The sequence below is a fragment of the Musa acuminata genome, chromosome BXJ1-8 (genome assembly GCF_036884655.1).
Source record: "Musa acuminata AAA Group cultivar baxijiao chromosome BXJ1-8, Cavendish_Baxijiao_AAA, whole genome shotgun sequence".
In the NCBI taxonomy this organism is placed as follows: domain Eukaryota; kingdom Viridiplantae; phylum Streptophyta; class Magnoliopsida; order Zingiberales; family Musaceae; genus Musa; species Musa acuminata.
Window position 1 is genome coordinate 50,407,451 of NC_088334.1, and position 20,031 is coordinate 50,427,481.

At 38.1% G+C, this 20,031-nt stretch overlaps 2 protein-coding genes and 1 long non-coding RNA gene across 3 annotated transcripts; 1 reads left to right on the forward strand and 2 right to left on the reverse strand.

The window, feature by feature from the left end:
- The first annotated feature begins 807 nt into the window (after positions 1-807).
- Positions 808-6,843, forward strand: LOC103995796 (NADH dehydrogenase [ubiquinone] iron-sulfur protein 4, mitochondrial). The gene is made up of 5 exons (XM_009416493.3): positions 808-1,061; positions 1,518-1,606; positions 3,159-3,288; positions 4,899-4,928; positions 6,555-6,843. Exons 1-5 carry the CDS (start codon positions 894-896, stop codon positions 6,633-6,635), a joined length of 498 nt encoding a protein of 165 aa, XP_009414768.2. The 5' UTR covers positions 808-893; the 3' UTR covers positions 6,636-6,843.
- A 3,741-nt stretch (positions 6,844-10,584) lies between these two features.
- On the reverse strand, positions 10,585-14,434 carry LOC135588628 (uncharacterized). The gene is made up of 2 exons (XR_010476358.1): positions 13,428-14,434; positions 10,585-13,325 (listed from the first exon to the last, which is right to left on the reverse strand). It is a non-coding gene; the product is annotated as an uncharacterized LOC135588628 (long non-coding RNA).
- Positions 14,435-14,748: 314 nt separating this feature from the next.
- LOC135589222 (uncharacterized) lies at positions 14,749-16,183 on the reverse strand. Its single transcript, XM_065081507.1, has 3 exons — positions 15,825-16,183; positions 15,540-15,751; positions 14,749-15,165 (listed from the first exon to the last, which is right to left on the reverse strand). Exons 1-3 carry the CDS (start codon positions 16,144-16,146, stop codon positions 14,971-14,973), a joined length of 729 nt encoding a protein of 242 aa, XP_064937579.1. The 5' UTR covers positions 16,147-16,183; the 3' UTR covers positions 14,749-14,970.
- Between the last annotated feature and the right edge of the window lie 3,848 nt (positions 16,184-20,031).

Genomic DNA, 20,031 nt, shown 5'->3' on the forward strand with positions numbered 1-20,031 from the left:
GGAGAAAGAAAGAAAACAAAAGGCTGCAGCTGCATGATGATTGCTGGTGCATGCAGACTTCATCTGTCATGGAGAGGAGAGTGGCTGCACTCTCTTACAGATGAGTGTATGGAGCATTAGTTCCTAACACAAAGAAGCTTACTCAGTAGTTGGTCATGTAAATTAAAGAAAATTGGGATTCTAAACACCTCATCAAAACATTCTCACACTTGACAGAATAACAAGGAAACGCAGCAGAAGGTATCAGTAAAGCTGTGATGATGTTTGTGTTCAGCAATACATGGAGATGAGTTTGACAACTCCTCTGGCATTACAAATAAAGAATCATAGAAGAACTATGAGGATGAAGTGATCCATTCATGGAGGAGCATCATCGTCGAGGAAGACTATGGATTGCTATCTTGTTGTGGCAGCAAAGAACAATGATGGTGATGCTTCTTTTCGACTTGCAGCCCATATGAAAGGGAACTATGGTGAATTCATACTCCCCAAAGGGAGACAATAGCTAATACAGTACTATGTGATGATTGCTATTACAAACCACCAATCGAATAAATAGAAACTAGTGGGCTGGCAATTGTTGTTTGATTACTTCCTTACTAAGACAAGTTGTTTGGAGATTGTGGAATTCTGATCATCAAGATATCACAAAAGTATGAGTTGATCGGATCGATTGGATCCCAACAGTACAAAATCCGATCCGCATAGAAACGGAACCCTAATTTCTCATCCGACATTCGGCCCAAATTAATGGGCCCAAAATAACATGGTGGAAGTACGGCCCGAATTGCAAACGTAAAGCACAGGCCGCCGCGGCAGCATCCCCGATCGAGGTCGTTCCGCTAGTAACCGAACGATCCCATTTCCCCTCTCTCTCCGCCGTCGAGGCAGAGATGGCTGCTCCTCTCCGGCGTCAAGGCACCTCCCTTGCTCGCCTCGCTCATGCGCGCTTCGTCTCCCTCTCGCAGACGAGATCGCTCGCCTCGGACTCCCTCGTCGAGCTCAGGCCCGGCGAGATCGGAACCGTTTCTGGCGTCCCTCAAGAACACCTCCGGCGCCGGGTACCCCCTCTCACTGATTCTTTCTCCTTCTTTTAATTGCTTTATTCCTCATATCTTCATTCATCGGCTGGTATTCTAGGAATTCGTAGGTAAATCTACTTTAAGCAACATGATGGTCAATTTTCGGCCTTTGGCAATTAGGGTTTTCCTTACTTTGCTTTGAAGTTTGTTGGATAGGGCATTTTAATTGATTCTGGGCCCGATATTCTTGATCTTGTCGTTGTGGGAAAACAATGCAGTCGTATGATATTAGTCCCAAGTGTTTTCTGAAGGAGAATGTCGAATTGGATCTTTAAGGACTATAAAACAATAGCCATCTAAGTTGTTTCGAACAGTTCCCGAATGTAACCTGCTGTTTTGACATCATTGGTTGGCTGCTTAGATTTTTTTTTCCTTCGTGCTTCATCTATTGGTTTGTGTTTCTTTGTCTGGACTTATTTATGCACTGATATACAGGTCATAATATATTCACCAGCTCGGACTGCAACCCAGCAAGGTTCTGGAAAAGTTGGAAAGTGGAAGATCAACTTTGTGTCGACCCAGAAGTATGATTCTCCGGTTCTTCATTCATTTGAGTACTTTCGTTATTATAAAAAGATGGGATGAGGATGGTCATCGATCGACTGCTTTGTCTAGCAGAGCATCTGAGTTTTCTGTTACATAAAATACTGGTTTCATATAGTCGTCATGAAAATGACTCCTTCTTAACTTACAAATTGACATGAAAAATGTGTAATATAATTAGTGTTTGTTTCGATAGTCTCATTTCTACATTTCTGCTTTAAGGGCCAGTGGTTTTGTTTTAGCTTGTAAAATATTGAATGAAGATATGAAACACCAGCTGTGATGTCATATTTTATTGTGCTTTTGTTGGCAAATCATACCTAAGAGGCTAAGGCGTGCCTGGCACTTGTACATGCACCCGTTTTTGCTTTTATGCTGTGTTTTTCAAGTACATAAGACACATGGAATGCACCTAGATCCATTACCTTATTTCCGAAAGTTATTCTTCATAAACTAGGTTTAAGGTGTACTCTATTCTTGTGATGTATAAAATAATACTTATTCCGATAACAGTCTAAATTCCATATGATTGATTCTTTTTCCATTTTATTAATCCTATTATTTTTCTTTTGATTTTTAGAAACTAAACAATATCTTATCTGTTCGCTACTCTAACAAGTTGGTGTAAAATTGGCAACCTTACAAGCCTTGCACTGTTTTGATTTACAATGAACAATCAAACACAAGTGCTGTGAGCATTATAGGGTTTGCTGTATATCTCCTTCTCAACCTTGATATGAATTCAAATCGAATTTGGAATCTTTACTTCTGAACCTTGCCAGCACTATGCATGTGCACACAAAGAAATTGAAAGATATGCTGCACTACCTGCCTACATACCGGTTCAACTGGGTGGTGGTATGCTGATGTAGAACAGATTTCTGTCAAATATCGTTACTATATGATTTTCAATATTATTTAATTAGTTTACCAATTTACTGGTCTGATAAGTTTTTGTTACTAGTATTTAGTAACACTACAAAATTTAAAATTATTTTATTAATTTACCCATTGGTATTTAGTATTTACTGGTCTGATCGGTATTTGTTACTAGGATTCAATATTTTGAGTCTGATTGAGGATATTATTAACAGATGAGTTGTCTTGTAAAGTTGGAGAACGCATGAATATAGCATTGACAACATTGGTTGAATAACTCGTTGAAATTTTTTGTTTCAGAATGCTGGTAATATTTGTAACTCTGTAGAGTATAAATATTTTAACTGTCAGAACTTAAGCTAAAATACTATTGTTTATGGTCTCTGAATGCAACCAGCAAATTCATTTTTTTTTTAATCTTCAGAATGACATATGTGGAAGCTTTTAACCTAACTTTAATTGTTAAGATCTGGAATTGTAAATTTATTCTACATACTAAAGCTATTTGTTACTGAATTTCTTCTTGATGACTTATCACGTGTCCTTTTGTTGATTGGTTGCTTTTCAAACTTCATATGTGACATAGTAGATTAAAGCAGGGATAACTGGGAATTGAGTGATTGCTTGTTTATCCTGACATCTTATGCCTTCTAGGTGGGAGAATCCATTGATGGGCTGGACATCTACTGGGGATCCCTATGCAAATGTAGGCGATGCAGGTCTAACTTTTGACAGTGAAGAAGCTGCAAAAGCATTTGCTGAGAAGTATGGATGGGATTTTGTGGTATGGGCTGCTCAGTCTTAGTCTTCGATTAATTAGAATTGAAAATCCTGTAGCAATATTATACTCCAGATTGTTATTCAACTAAGGAGAATACTTTCAAACAGTATTAGATGGGGATTTACCAACCAATTACATTTGTTGATGGGTGGAAATTCCTCTCATCATTGCCATTGAAAAGGCGCTATGTGCATCCTGTTCCTCATTGGGGAAGTCAAGTAGGTTTTCCATATGATAAAGCAGTTCTCTATGTCTAATTCTGCCCTTAGCAATCAGTGCTGAGGTTAAGTATGTAATATCCCATTAGTCCTACATCGGAAATGGGGAATATGTATGATTAGCTTATAAGGGCCTGATGAGTGTACTACGTTAACTCCCACTTAAGCATTTTGGTCCGTGGTTGAAGGATCAAAATGGAGTTATTGGCCAGTTAACTCATCAGACTCGGGTCTTGACAAAGTATGCCTACAAGCTAGGGCAACAAAGCCAGTGGCAAGGAGGGATGGGTGATGGAGAGAGTGCATTAGCGGTGCCATAGAGGGTGTTGTGGTCTAAGAGGACATCGAGTCGAGCACATTGGCATGAACATGACAATGATGGTGGTGTTAGACCCACGGAGAATGTTGTTGATGCGGAAGAGTTGGAGCCAGTGTTTCCAGTAGTGTCAAGAAAATTGCTGAGATGATGGTCCAGCGGCGTGCAGGCCATGCCATAGGTGACCATCGACCAAATGACTAGGTGGAGATTGCCAGCACCTTTGGCCAGCAGCGTCAAATGGTACGTTTGAGGTGGAAGGGTGTTACAATGATGGTGGTGGGCAGAGATCAAATGCGAAGGTTAGTTAGGAAGAAGAAAGAAAGGAAAAAAAAAGGACAAATAAGGAAACAAATATTTGTTCATAGATATGGTGTTCAAAATAATCTCTTAATAGGAACAAGATTTACGTTTATAAAGCTTTTTAAGGGAAGAATGGTAGAAGATCAAAGAAGGGACTCTGTTATTTGAGGGTTGCCCACTTTATTTTATGTGAAATTTAAATGTGGATTGGAGCAAAATGATATTAGAGTTATATAGTGAAATGACACAATTAACTGACACACAACAGTTATTTTAGGCTAGTTACATACTATATATTGGAGAGAATTAAATATTGAAAATATGTTATTAAATACTAAATCAGAAATATGTAATTGATTTCAGATACTCAAAACATGGCAGTAGAGTTTGGTCATAGGTAAAGTATTTATTTAATTCTAAGTTTAAACTTAATCTTAATGGCACATTTAGTTTTTAAGTAACAAGAAATTGATAAACATCAAAATGTGTGATAGATTAATGGGAGTAGTAGATGGGTAACAGAAGCAATACTGAGGCTGCATTGTCTTGATTAAAAACACTTTGCACGTCTCCTACAAATGTACAGCTCAGTAGTTGCACTAATAATTCTTTGAAATAGTAGAGTATTGTGATAGGATTTTGGACAACCATTTGCAAGCGGAAACCTCTTTCAAGTTTTTTTGAATTTTAATTCTCTTCTTGTTTGTGGTTATAATGAATTTAGTAGGATTTTTTGACTATATAAACATGTGATGTTTCCTCAATCTTTTGTGCAGGTAAAGAAGCATCATACTCCTCTTCTGAAGGTTTGTTATTCTTTCTTCAAGCATACACTATTGGTCAAACAAATTAATGCTGCTAAAGATTTTATAGATTGTTATTTCTAATGTTTTCTCCTTCTGTTGAGATAATTGTGAGTTGCTCTATTCATTTTGTTCACTATCTACTCAACGTGCATTTTTCATACCAATACTTTTGCTTGTTTTGGATCTTGCCAATTTTCTCTTTTCCTAATCTTGCAAGATAAAGCCAAGCCACATGGCACATGCCCTTGCATCACTTGTACCATGTTGGTGTTTTTGGATTGAGAATCTAATTTTTAATAATCAACATCAGCTTGTCCTTCAAGGCAGTGCACCAGGGGAACCACCCCACATGACATGCTTGGCGTGCAGTTCATGAGAAGTCATGTATATGACAATTCAAATAAATTCTGGGCTCGAATCATCTATAGACGGAAAGGTGTCATGCATAATTAGTGTTTTCACTTGCTTCATGTACGTGTGAAGCATAAAGAAAAATTGTCATGTGATTTGAGTTGGATGGCATGTTGATATATTTGAGATATACATTTTGTTAGATGTTATAATTTACAAATGTAGTTTATATTTTAACTCAGAGAAGTTGGTACAAGGCTAAAGGAAAAGTGTGCCTCATCAAGAAAGCCAGTAGTTGCCTTTTCATGCTAATAATGGCATTTTAGACTTTTAGTAGTAATAAATGGAAGTTATTTCCTTGATGTTAATGGGAAAGTAGAATGCATTTTTGGACGAGTCTCATAGAAAACAACCTTTTCAGGCCCTTTAGGCAAAGCGATGCTGAACAGATCTCCGGTTACATGTAGTCCAAGTTGTTTGAGGTCCAGACTTGCTGTTTTACGGAGTCAAATATTATGAACTTTGAGTCCTCTAAAGAGTTTGAATAAGAGGCCATTTGAAGACTATTTAGTTGGTAGTAGTTAGAAGCATGAATTGCATGTGCAGGCAGCAGTTTGCTTGTGCTGTTGTTGTAACATATTATCAATGCAAACACTAAACATTGGTTTGGTGATGTAGTAAATTCGCTTACCAAAGGTTGAGGGTTCGAAGCGTTATCCGATATATTTTCAAGGTGTCAACTAGTATAATTAGTAAAAACTTTGACAATTTATTGCTAAGTTTTGGGTTCGAATTCCGCCTTCACCACTCACCTTTTGTGAAAAAAAAAATAATTATACATGTCAATGTAAAAATTTTGATGTAAAAAATGTTGTCACAAATTTGATCACACTTAACACTCAACTAGGGAGGCATTAGATTTGTGTTTTTTTGGCAATACATCAAAGATTGAAACACATGGAATGTACTTATTATTTAAAAATTGTGTATAATACATTATGACCAGATATTGCACCCACAGGATTCTGTTATTGAGGAAAACAAAGCAATTCTTTTGTGAACAAACAAAGGTGTTGAACATTTATTTCATTTTGTTCTATATATAAAAAAAATGCGAAGTTGTGAAGTTGCTCATTTCAAGCAGAAAGATATATTCATATGTTTTGCTTGCTTTGTGACTTGAATTTGTCAAGGATCAAAATTTAAATGAAGCACCCCTCGTGTTGTATTAGTTTGTGATGCATCATCTTTTGCTGATGTTTTCTCGTTGTGCAGGTCAAATCCTATTCAGACAATTTCAAGTGGAAGGGTCCGCCCAAAACCAAAACCGAGGAAGGTGGCAGATCATTTGATTGATGTGAGGAGAAAGAAAAAGTGAACATCCCATCTCTTTTATCGTACTCCTCCGGTTTGCAATATCTCGTATATGTTCAAAACTAAAGCGTGCTAGTCTGAAGGCACAAATCTAACATTGTTTCTTTGCAAATAAAATAGAACTAAACTCGTTTACGTGTAACTTCTTGACATTATGCATTGTGCAAGCGAAGGAGGAATCAGACGCTGAGGTCTTCTTTTGGTGCTTTGCAGTAGGTTGGTAGCAGATGCCTGGGAGGTTGTCATATCGATAGGTTTCACGGACTTCACAGAAGCATTTTTAAGTTGTTGTAGAAGGTAAAGGTTGATATATATTGTTCACTCAACAACCATACTGCTCTGATCAAAATTGCCAACTTAGTATTATGCTCCACTTTCCATTTATCAAGTAGGTAAAGTTCAACTGTGAAGTACAAATCTTTGTTACTTATTTATGACCCACCATAATAGTCACTAGGGATGATCAGATAAGATAGCCGTATACTGCATATAATATCCGTAGAAAACTCTTTCATTATATTTATATATATATATATATATATATATATATATATATATATATATATATATATATATATATATATATATATATATTGGAACGCACACACTTTCTTGGAGATATATAACACGGGGGCTTCCATATTCTTGTTTTGACAACTCTACGGTGACGTGTCTCCTCTATGGTGACTCGTGATTGGACGCAAGTTGGGGGCCACTGGCATTCGCGAGCCAGATGGGTGGTTTATGTCGTGTCTTTCTTTTATTGATTGCGTAGGGTTGCTTTGAGATTTGAATTCTATCCTGATGGGCGTCGTGAAGATGCGTGCAATGAGTCGGTGTCGAAGGGGGGTCTCGCGAATAAATTGGTTACGCCCGCCAAATCTTGCTCTCTCCCCATCGTCCCCTCTCGCCGCGTTCTACCCTTCCGAATTCTCTCGCTACGTTTTCTTGACGCCACCGCTTCCTTCCCGATGGTGGCGTCGTGCTTGAGGCCCTGGATTGCCGCCGGAGGTTGGGACGCCCTTAGATCCGAAGGGAACACTTGGGATTCCGCCCGTCTCTGAGCGATCTTTAACGCTCGGTCGAGGGTTTACCGAGCGGAGGGACGGCTACGCGTCGCTTGGCTACTGTAGTTCCGATCGGCATTCCAGGAATGGACTCGCCGGCGAGAATCAGCGGTTCGTCGAGTGGTTACGACAGGCGTGGCGGTACATACGGAGGGCACAGTGGGAGCACGTTCGTGGTGGTAATATCGGGGGAGATCGTGGATGATTCTGAGTTGGACAGCATTCTTCAGGTACCTGGTGGTTCTTCTTCTTCTTCTTGGCTTATTCTTTTGGATTTCCTTTCGTCGGTTTGATCTATCGTCTTTTCTGTGCCGTGGAGCCGACTGTTTTCTATGACGATCTAATTTGGCGGTGCAAGATTAATTTACTTTTTTCTATGATCAAATTTGGCGGTGAAAGAATAGTTTCGTTTTCGTGATCAGATTTGGCAGTGAAAGATTAATTAATTTATTTTTTTCTTGGTCATGAAATTTGGTGGTTAAAGATCAATTAATTGTTAATAAATAAATATGGCTTTTCTTGGGAAGGTAAACATATGAGGTAAAAAGCGTTTGAAAAGTTGGTGGTTCATGAGCGTAGTACTCATTTCTTCCTTTAATCAAAACGGAGTGCAATGGAGTTTGTGACCCGATCGTGTAGTTAATTGCAAGATCCAACGGCGTGATCGTTTGTGTTCCGGACGCAATTGGGTTGGGAGCTTGTGGAAGAAGGGTTTTGGAAAATAATGAATCATGTAATCGTAGTCTTACGTTGTGTTAATTAATTTAAAGCTGTTTGGGCTTTGAACTATCAGTTTTGACAAAATGGAAGCCTCTAAAATCTGGTGATTTTCTATCGTGAGCAGCTTTGTTGGGTTCGAGTTCCACCGATCAATCAACCTAGACATTCAAACGCAGGTTCTTTCTTTGGATTCTGTTCATGTGGCGGCATGTGACAGAATCTGAAAATTCCTCAAGTCACTGGTAGTTCTTTTAATTATATGAAGTAAATAACATAACATAGTAGTAGTTTTGTCCCAAAAGATGTAATAGAAATTTTGTGACAAAAAGAGAGAGGATGTTTCTTGGGAAGCAGAAGAGAAGGAATTCTTGACGGTGGTACATCATAACATCATAATGCTTCAATTGCAGGATATTTTCCTCCATCATGGCCTCGGGATCAGCAGGATATTGTTCCAAATTGATAGACTCTTGATAGAAAGCGGGAGGAACAGTTGTTTTGATCCATAAGTTTTTAGCAAAATTCTTCTTTCTTTGGCTTCCATGATTTTAATAATTTGTTTGATGGCTTTTGTTACTAACGTAATTTTTTGTATGCTTGCTCTGAAGGATTTCTTTCTTTTTTTTTTTTTTTGTTTAAAGTTTTAGTAAACCTGGGCTTTTTTTGGCTTATTTTAAGGTTGACTCTGTGTTTTATTATTATTATTATTATTATTATTATTATTATTATTATTATTATTATTATTATTATTATTATTATTTTCATTGGACTCATGCTCCTTGTTCTTTTGACACCATTATTTCATTTATGGGCATCATAGATAACAGGAGATGTGGCTTATAAAGCCCAATATGAGGAGGCATCATGTTTTCTTTAATTATTTTTTTTCAGACAATTAAAAAAAAAAAAAAAGATAGTTGTTAGCCTTTGGTTTTGCTAGTATACATACTTAGGGAAAGTAGGGGTCGACTGAATGCTAGTATACTTTGGTTTTGCTTTCTCCTTCAGAAATCATATAGTTCGCAACCTAGTTGTTGCAACTCAGCAGATAGGATGATAGATTAACGATTTAAATTGGTAATAGATTTAATCCTAACTTATGTGCGTTTCAACCAAACAAAAAGACTGTATCAACGTTACTCATGTACATGGGTCACGAATGATTCTTTAACTTTCTTCTAAGGAACTTTTTAATTAAGGTGCAAATTCCTAAAGGAACTCTTTTAACTATTTATTGCACACGAGGTGTCACAGTTGCCTTATGCTGTTCATAAGACCATATTATCTTAGCTTGGAAGTGTTTTGGATAAGTTTTGAAGTGCAAGTAAGCCGATGTTCTTTTTTTTCTTCTTCTTCTTCTTCTGAATGGATTAATTCTTAGTTTTTTGTTTTTTTTTGGTTCATGCAGTTACATTTTATCGCATGACATGTTAGATAATATTTGCTATCAGATAGGAGTTCTTATTTCTGTTGGCCATTAGTCTTATTTCTTATTTTTGGTTCATCCATGTTTTATTTCTGTGCGTATTTTGTCAAAAATCTAGAGTTGTGGCGGCACAAGGGCCAGGGGACAAGCTTCCAGAATGGCTAGCAAATGAGATGCAGGGCCAGGGTAGTGACACTGTGGTCGCAAATGACATGTTCTTTCACTTTTCCTTCTCGTCTTATAAAGTAGTTTGTTATCATTGAGAAATGACATGTTTGTTCTTCGTCCCATTAGTTTTCTGCTGCAAAGTGGATGACAGGGATTTGCAAAGTGGATGACAAAGTGTCTGTGATAAAAAATCAATCCTACAAAATTTTAGCAAACTTTCAATTTACTGTTTTTCATGCAAACTTGAACTTGATCATTTAATATTTTTAAAATAAAAAACTTCAAAATATTTAAATTGTCAAAATCAAATAAAATTAAAATTTATTTACACAAAAAAAATAATTACTAAAATATTGTTCTAGATATTTTGAATAAAAAGTTGGAAGTTCTCTATTTAAACTGGAACAGCAACGCAGTCTCGATCTTTCTTTTTTTTTTTTTTGTTCCTCGTCTATGTCATTCAATAGATCAATAAAAAATTATTCAAATTCCTTATAAGATTTTCTAATAATTTATGGACGAAAAAATCAATTTTGAAGGGCAAAATTAAAAAACAAAAAAAAAAAGCTTTTTCCGAAAATTCACCTAAATCTGATGTTCAGGAAGGAAATAAAGAAACAACTAAACAGCTTTTGCTACAACACATAATTCCTTTGGGTGTCAAAAGCTCGCGATGGTCGGGTGAAATTATCGCGCTGTTACAAATATCGAGCAGTCTCTTCTGTCTGCGTCCTCATCAAGTAAAAAGCACGGTGATATGGCAAGTTGATATTAAAAAACCAGCGACGAAGTCTTCTTCCAAGAGGATATGCCACAGAGACCTGTAACCTGTTCACTCGCTTCAAATAAAATTTTAATTGACCTTTCATTTCTTTCTTCAAAGAAAAAAATGCTAAAATTTCGAGCCTATCTGTCATCTTTAGCACATTTTATCTTTTACATTTTTTGATTCTATATTAAATTTTATCAAAAGGAACGCAAATCAACTCTTATTTCTTCTGGATAAAAATTGTGAAGCACTCAAATTAATTCAAATTAACTGGGAAAAGAACCTCAACCTTAAGTTCAACTAAATCAAGACTAAACCCAAGTCCCAGAAAAGAACGTCTGCCTTGGTGTAGAGTAAATTCAAACTAAATGCACGCAGATTTGTAAACGCATTTTCTATTTACCAACTGGTTTTCTCTTCGCATAAGCACAAATACCCAAAGAATAGCACTGCATACATCCATTGGCAGGCATTCCAATCCCTTTTTGTGTGTGTGCGTGTATTGAGTTCCATTGCTGAACAAACTTACTTGTTTTGACAATAAGATTCACCAAATTAAAGATCATTTCAAGAGGAATATTCTGCTTTTGTCTAGTTCTAACATGAAAATGACTAGGTGATATAACATATCTACAATCCTTGTAGCAACTAAGATGAAAAATGCCTTCATAATCAGTTAGTAAATTCATTAATGTTTTATCGTCAAAATATGGTCATCATTTTCTAACTCATGTTATATTCAGATAAGCTTAGATGGCACCTTTTACCTTCTCGTTAATCAGCTCTACTTCTAGGTGTTAGTACCTGAAGCACAATTTCCCTATATTTATTACGCACTATGTACAAGAGCAATATGTGTAACAATAATATCCTTACTAAAATGAACTGCATAATATAAGAAAATACTTGTAAAAAAATGTCATAAGCAGCAGCATTGGTCATTTAAGTCATAATAGAATACAGCAATGAAGCATAGAGAAACCTAGAGGTCAAAGAACGAGACATCTACAGGTAAATTCATTACGAGAAAGTTGTCAAAGATCTTTTGGAAACTCTATAAGCTAAAGTCATGTAGAGGTACAAAATTTTGTAAACAAAAATTCAACCTACTAAAACAACTTGCAAACACACTAAATGAAACATACAAGCTACGAAGCATGCAGGGAAAATCAAAGGTTGTGTCCTGCGTGTATTCTATTAGATATCTGAAGGGTCCGCTATGGTATTAGTTTCATGACATCAGGAATATATAGACAGACTTTAATCAAGTAGTCTTTTTTGGGTTAATAATAAATTCACTAAGAAAAGGACTAAAGTTGATCGTATAAGTTCATAGGGTGTACAATCACCCAGATCAAAAAATGTAAATAACTAAAGTTGTTAGATGGATAGAGAATAATGGCTAATGGATTGCAAAATTAGGATATCAAGTTGTTTTAAGAATTTTATAGCAATCTAGTGAAATGTATGCTGACAAACAATGATCAGCAATATAACAATAAGAAAAGTATTTATGGTACACATCTTATATGAAGTTCAGAAACAGAGCAAGTACTGTTGTTCTGCCATATATATCAACTGTTGGACAGAATGTTGTTGTAAGAGAAACTAGGAAAAGAAATAAAGAAGTATAGAATTACAAGTTGACACAGTGTGAGCACCACTAACCCAACATTAAAATAAGTATAAACTAATGGAAAGACAATAAAAGATCAAACAAATATCCAAGCAATATTAACAAAAAAACACACTGAAATATTGATGATTCAGAAAAAGAGGTTCAGAGTCCAAATAATAATTAGGTGAAGTGCTTGGAAATGCTTAAAATAACACATAAGCTATCCTTAGCTAAAAAAAACATTGATATAGAATTATTAGCACAAAAGGTTGATAAAAAACATTGATAAAAAACATTGAAAATTAAATATCTTCAAACCATTCTCCTTTTACAATTTGAAGTTAATTATTTATATCCTCTAAACAGTTTAGCTCCTCAAAGACCAATAGTGACTCCACAAGAAGATCACGAACTGTTATGAACCAATGATGAACACCTGTGTTCTTCTGTAATAGCTTACACATTCAAACCTAAACTTACTTCTATACTAGCTTATCTGCTCAGACTAGACTTACTTTTAGCAGGTATGCATATCAAACATCACTAGGTTCAAACAAGAGAAGAGTAAACAGATGATCATAAAAAGTGAAATATAATATACATTACAGCAAAAATTACAGACTAGCACATCAGAATTTATGAGCTCAAAAGTTTTCAGCAAGAATTTAGCAGGATTATATACCAATAGAAGGATGATTACCATCACCAATACGAGGCAAAGGTCGTCATGCCGCCATAATAGGAAAGCTTCTCCCTGTCGCCATCATGATAACCCTCGAGACAAGAAACACCACGTCAACCACCATAGTCAAGATATGGAGTTCAGGAACAGAGAGAGTCGGCACATCACCTTCGTCAATTGAGATCTCGATCGATCTTTAACGACATCCATAGGTCCAAGATCCTGTATGCACGTAGCGACATCAGTTGCCCGCAGGGTCGCATTCCCATCCTTATCAAGACGTGAACCAAGAAACAAAGAATAATTAGAAGTTAGAAGACTGACTAGGGCTTGTTGCGATACGTGTGGAAGCAGATCTATGTGGAATGCATCTATGGGTCCAAGATCCAGTTCCCATACATCGACCGAAGAAGTCACGGGTGGCTTCTGCCACGAGTCGCAGAGGCACAGTCCCACACCAATTGACACGTTCCACCCAAGAAACAAGAAGGGACCGGCGACAAAAGAATCAGGAATCAAGAATACAAGCTAAGGGTCCAAGATTCAGTACCCACAAGATTTTACCCAAGAAGTCTTGGGGAGAGCTTCAGCCACCGTCCACAGGGGCACATTGCCACCCCCATCGACACGTTCCTCCATCCGTGCAACAGAATAATAACGAATCAAGATGAGAAACAAGAAACATGAGACGGCAACAGAATAATAACGAATCAAGATGACAAGCAGATCTCGACGGTCTGCATCCGTGCGTCACCCAAATAGGCACATCGATTGGACCAAGAAGAGCCCCTCATGGGCACATTCTCACCCTCATCGACGCGTCAGTCCCTAGGAACAGACGGAAACAGAACAATCAAGAATCAAGAATCAAGAAGACAAGTTAGGGTATGGTGGAGTGCCTGCGGAAGCAGATCGGGATGGGTCTGGATGTCGAGCAGGGCGTCGAATCCTTGGCCTTGAGGACGTCCTCGTACTTGGCGGGGCGGCGGAGACGAAGGGGATCATGGATCTGTACGCGATCGCAGGCGCCTTGATGGGGCCGGTGGTGGTCACCACCGGGAGGCCCGGAAGAAGGAAGATCAATCACGCTGGGCGAAGAGGAGGGAGAAGGAGGAGGACGATGGGAGGAGAAGAGGAGGGAAAGATCGGAGTCGGCGTCGACCCCGACCAATAGGTAGGTCGCGATCAAGTCGAAGGCAAACGTGGGCACGGCAACCAATCATTACGATCGCAACCGAATTATAGGGTCGTAACGACGGTGGGAATAATGGAAGGAGGCACTCTGCTCCACGACGTGATTTAAGAACCGACTTAGCCGACGAGAAGCGGTGTTGGCACACATCAGCAATCACGCTTTCCGATCGGGCTTAAAAAGAAAGAAATAAGAATACCAACGGAAAAAAAAAAAAAAAAAAACGGCTTCGGCGAGTCGGTTCGACCGTGGTTCTTTCCCGAGCCCATCGAGCCGCAGCCACGCTATCCTATTGGGAATAAAAAGAAAGAAATACGAATAATCGATGACAAAAAACCGGTGTTGGCGAGTCGGTTCGACGGGCTCGGGAACGAGCCGCACTTGAATCGATTTGGTTGGTCACATGGGTTCAAGCAACAAAGCCCAAATTGGTTCGACAAGAACACAACCACGCACTTTGTTGCTCCAAAGCAATTATTAGACAGTTGGAGATGCCATGCACAACCACGTTTGGTACACAACAGATGACCACGGATATGAAGAACAGAAGCGACCACTAAAGAGATGACAGATTCAAACACGACACTTGTTGCTGTTGATGATGCAGTAGGTTCTCCCATATGAGCCCACGGAGAGAGATCAGCCAGAGAAAGTGGAGGGCATCCAGTGAGAAGCTCAACTCCCGACCTCTGCGATGCTCTGCAACGCTGGCCTCCACTGCCCATGCCGCGCTGGTGCTCCACCACCGCCACCACCACCAACGCCACCGAAGCTGGCCCTTGACCTTGTTGAATTCCCCATGGTCATCATCCCCCGCACCACCTCCTCCAGCTCCGCATCCATTGCCGCCTCCTCCTCCTCTTTCTGTTCCTGAAATAAACTCGGGTAATCAGAAAGTAGCAAAAGGCATGAGAACTATGACGCTATCTTCAACTCATCACTCTCGACGAGGCAAACACGAGTCACTGTGTCAGATAAAACTCGGAAAACAGTGTCATACGCTGTTCATGTTCTTTTTCTCTTTTCGTAGTCTTTTGCCCCTTGTTTTATCTCTGTTTTACCCTTTCGCTGAGAGATTCTGAGTGTGGGGGAGGTGGATGGACGCCGCGAGTCATTCGCTGTCGCCATGAAAGCCTAAGGGAATAATTCAAGCAGAAGCCTTGCGAGCTACCACGGCAATTCGTAGTATATGCAGCCATAGTACTGCTTTTCGTGGAAGAAATTACTGGGGAAGTAAAACATACCGTCGCCGGAGATGTGTCTGGCTCAGCCGCTCCACTTCCACCATCGTTACGTGACTGACGTCTCCGGGCTCCGGCGATGGTGGTGGCGCCCGCTCTGCCGCAGCTGCCGCGGCGGCTATGTCCTCTTCGGGGCCTCCTGGTTTTGTCCTCCTCTTTGACGAGCAGACGGCTCAGCTTAACGTGCCTCTTCCACGCGAACTCTCTCACTACCTCTGCAGCGATTACACGCCTCAAACCTCTGAAGCGAACAGGGAAAAGGAAGGAGTACAGAGTCGAGAGAACGACCTTCGAAGCTGATGAGCCGATAGACGTGGCCGATGTGGAGGGCGTCGTCGGGTCGGAGCAGCTTGAGGTGCTTCACGGGCGCCTCTCCGCCGGCGCTGCTACTGCCGCTGCAGCTACGATAAGCACGGAAGGAGGAGGTGGACGATTGAAGCGCCGGAGGAGGAAGCCGGGAGGGGTAACCGTCTACGATCACGGCGACGTAGTGGCCGGGGTTGGCGGCCATGACCTGACTGGCGCTGAGCGACCAGTACGCCCTCTCCACTTTGCCTCCGGGGTGGTGGATGACCACCGTCGCGGCCTCCGCCGCCTGGCAATTTCCCATCTCTCGTCCTCCGGCAACCTTATGGAATCAGTGGCAGTTTGAGATACATGGCAGCATTTATAGCTTTACGTGGAAAGAGTTCACGTATGAGGCTTTTGTTGGACGGCAAGGAGGTCTTCACGGGTGCCTATGGACGACCGAGATTTTCTCATGTCTCTATCGTACGGTGAAGATCTGGTTTACTTTGGAGATCAACTCGATATTGAAGGTCGACCAAGAAAACATTCTTCTAACTACATACAATATTGAAACCACATTGTGGTTGAGGTATTAAGATCACCAACAAAGCTAAGGAAGATGAAGACAAGTAGGAGAAGGCCAAAGAGTGGTAGAATGAGTAAAGAGGGTGCCAAACTTGTTAGGACATTGGACTGTTCTCACCTAATGATCCTTTGGGGTCGTGTACTACTCTATCAAACTCATCTTTTGAGCAGGAAACTTGGAAGGGAAACTCAACAGGAATTTATTTCCAGAGAATTGGAATGAAGAACACACACATCAACAAGAATAAGAAAGAAGATAGGAAAAGGTGTAGTCAAACTGATCTACTTAGGCAATCTAATGCTCCATTTTTGTTCTCTTTAACATTAAAACAATATAACATCTTATTCTCATAATTATTATTTGATTAGAATAGTGGTAGATTCCCACTATTTTAATGTTCTTGGAATGTGAATCTCCAAACATTTATCAACAAGTCTATACCTATACCCTCCCATGATGAAAGGGAAAATTTTGTTCTTCAAATCCTATCATTATTTTAAGATTCAATCACATTCGTAATAAATAAAAATATATATTAGACATAGCCCAATATCTAGATTCTAATTATTTTTTGTTTGGATTAGGGACCATCATGAAAAAAAAAAAGAAAAAAGAAAAGGCAAGTGCATGATGATGTGACATGAATGAGAGAAGTGTATCCACACATAAATCATACAAACAAATGGAATACATCCTCTAATGCAGTAGGGTTTGATAGGTCACATGAGGAACAAAATACATAGCTTCAAAATTGAATATTGTACATCTCACCATCCTACTTGGTGAACTTGATCTACTAGAAAGACAAGCAAACATAAAGAGTATTTTAACCATTCTTCTCCTTCATCAAGGTGGTTGACTGATTGGTTTCACTGAACAGAAGCGACTGCATTGTCAAATGTTTACTAGGAGAATCAACACTGATCATGATGGCATATCTAATACATTAAAGTAGCAAGTCATTTATAGCTCTAGCTTTTGGTTTTATCTTCTCAGGAATGGATTGCACCCTAAGAAAACTTCCTCAAGATCCATGTGAAGCTTTGGAATGGGACAACAAAATTTAAGAAAGCAAGCTATGTGCTATGTACTTGATGCTTTGGCATCTGAGATGATGTTAGGAATTCATAGACCATATTCATGCAGGAAAGAACAGTCATGACAAGCAAGTAAAAAAAAGCAACACAATCTTTGAGCAACATTCATCATGCAAAACAGTACTCTCCTTAACACATCTATGGTTTTTATGGGAGTACTTCTGAATGAAACTGAGGAAAAATGAAGACTGGGGGATCAAGATAACGTTGGTCAGAATCAAACATGTATTTTATGAATGCAAATCTGAGTTGATTAAGAGAGCTACGCAGATACAAGAAATCAACATGATTTAACACTGTAGCAAAGCTTCTGTAGCTTTGATTGGGAACTATTCCAAGTTCATTCCATGCCCACTCTGACACTCTGGAGGTGTTCATAGAGTCTTTCAATAGCTTTTTTTTATTGCTAGCTTGCAGTCACCCTATGTGCATTATATCTTTCTCTTCTCTTTCAAGTAAAAGGCAAAGTGGGCATAGATTTGGAGTTACATGATGTAAAAAAAGCTGGAAAAATCAACATGAAAGATGCAGACAAAAGAAAGGTAGAAGAATTATGAAAATTCAAATAAAAAGTCTCACCTTTTCTTTTGGCTTGACTCCCATCTTACATCTCAATAGTATGCTCCACAATGAACTATTTACCACCAAGTGGTGTCTTGCTCCAAGACCTTGCTATTGCAATTTATAGTGGAAGATGAAGATTGAAAACTAGACTTATGTTGCAAGAGGCCAGAAATAAGAGAACAAGACATTTTACCAATATTAAATTCTTACCATTTTAGGGATAAATTATTTTCGAATCGTGTATATGTTCCTCTTCATCTTTTTTTATTTCATAAAATGACGAAGATTAGAGTCGAACCTAAGATAAGATATTATGATAAATTGTCAAAATCTTTATATATAATTAATATTTGTGTAATATATAATTAATATTTGTGTAATATCATTTTATCAATTTGACTAGTACGATATACATGGATTAACTAAAATTCACAAATAATCTTTTCCGAATAGTTGTAGGCTTTTTGGATTAATGATCACCAATCAAAATTCTCTATGAGATGTTGGAATTTAGTATAAATTGGTCTATTTCTTAGCCATTTAAGCTTCTAAAATTATTGATCATCCAATCAAAACTTTTGTCAACAAATCATCCTGAATATGATTTAACCTTACTGACCCCGTTGGCAAAAGGTTAGATAGTATAGATTAGAATCCTTTGATGTATGTATAGAATTCTAAAAGTGAAAAAAAGAGAATCAATTTCTCCAAATTGTCTTTGGGTTGGGTGATTAGATTGTGGCACAACATGGCCCATTAAGCACCACAGAATGTGTTCATCTGATCAACCATTGGATCTTATTTGTTGATATCCTAATTCAACTTTTGGATTTGATTTAAATTAAGTTGGACTCCATCATCTATCCGAAGATTCTGCAGAACAATCTTTGAGATGACACTTCAATTGTGTCAACTCAGAATGGCCTTAAATAATTTCACAAGATTGTAGAAACTATATGTAAATCTACTTTAAAAATGCCTTAAGATGGACAGGACCAATTCATAACTATAATACTGTGTACTAGATTTCCATTTGAAACATCAAATACTACATACTCCTAACAACCTGATAATTTTGAGTTCATGAAATTGTGGACTACATTATATCCCAAATCAGTATATAAACCACATAGTTTGGAGTAATTAAAGGTTATTTGAATATATATTATTTTTCTGATCTATAATCAATGCTTATGTTATTGGTTTTACCGGATGCCGATCACACGCTTAATCTTTGTTTTCACTTTAATCTCTCATTGTGCTCAATAAAGTAGAATTATTCGTACTCTATTTATTCTCACAGTGGTAAACTTGTTGCCATCAAAAGTTAATGTAATGTGAATTTATGCTATTTTAATATTTACAATAAAATCAAAAGACCTTAATGAATTTTATTAAATTATAAAATAATAATTATTAAAAATCTTGTAATGGAGAGAGTATGAGTCAAGTTAATCATATATGGATCAAACATAGTATATGTAATATAACATTTTCAATCATTAATAATATGAGATCATATACATGAATACAATATATATATTTTTTAATTCATGTATGGGTTTAATATTGTAATGATGAATGTAAGTCAACTTAGTCATGATGAACATATATCAGAGATACCATATGTAATATATGTAATTTGACTTCTTAAATTATTAGCATATATATAATGATACCTTTTATGGCATTTTATTTTCCTCATCCATCTCTAACTCTAAGTAGCTTCCATAAATTTGGTGGACCTTCACAAGTGGTGCTCATGAGACCTGTGGAAATTATACTGATTGCAGGGACACTCTACACAGAGAGAGAGAGAGAGAGAGAGAGAGAGAGAGAGTATAGAAAATGGAATGACCATAAGTGGGAGGCAGCATGTGGTGACATTTATTACTATGAAGAATAAGTCCTTCAACTTGGACTTGATGCAAGTCTCGGATGCAATCCTTTTCTATGACTA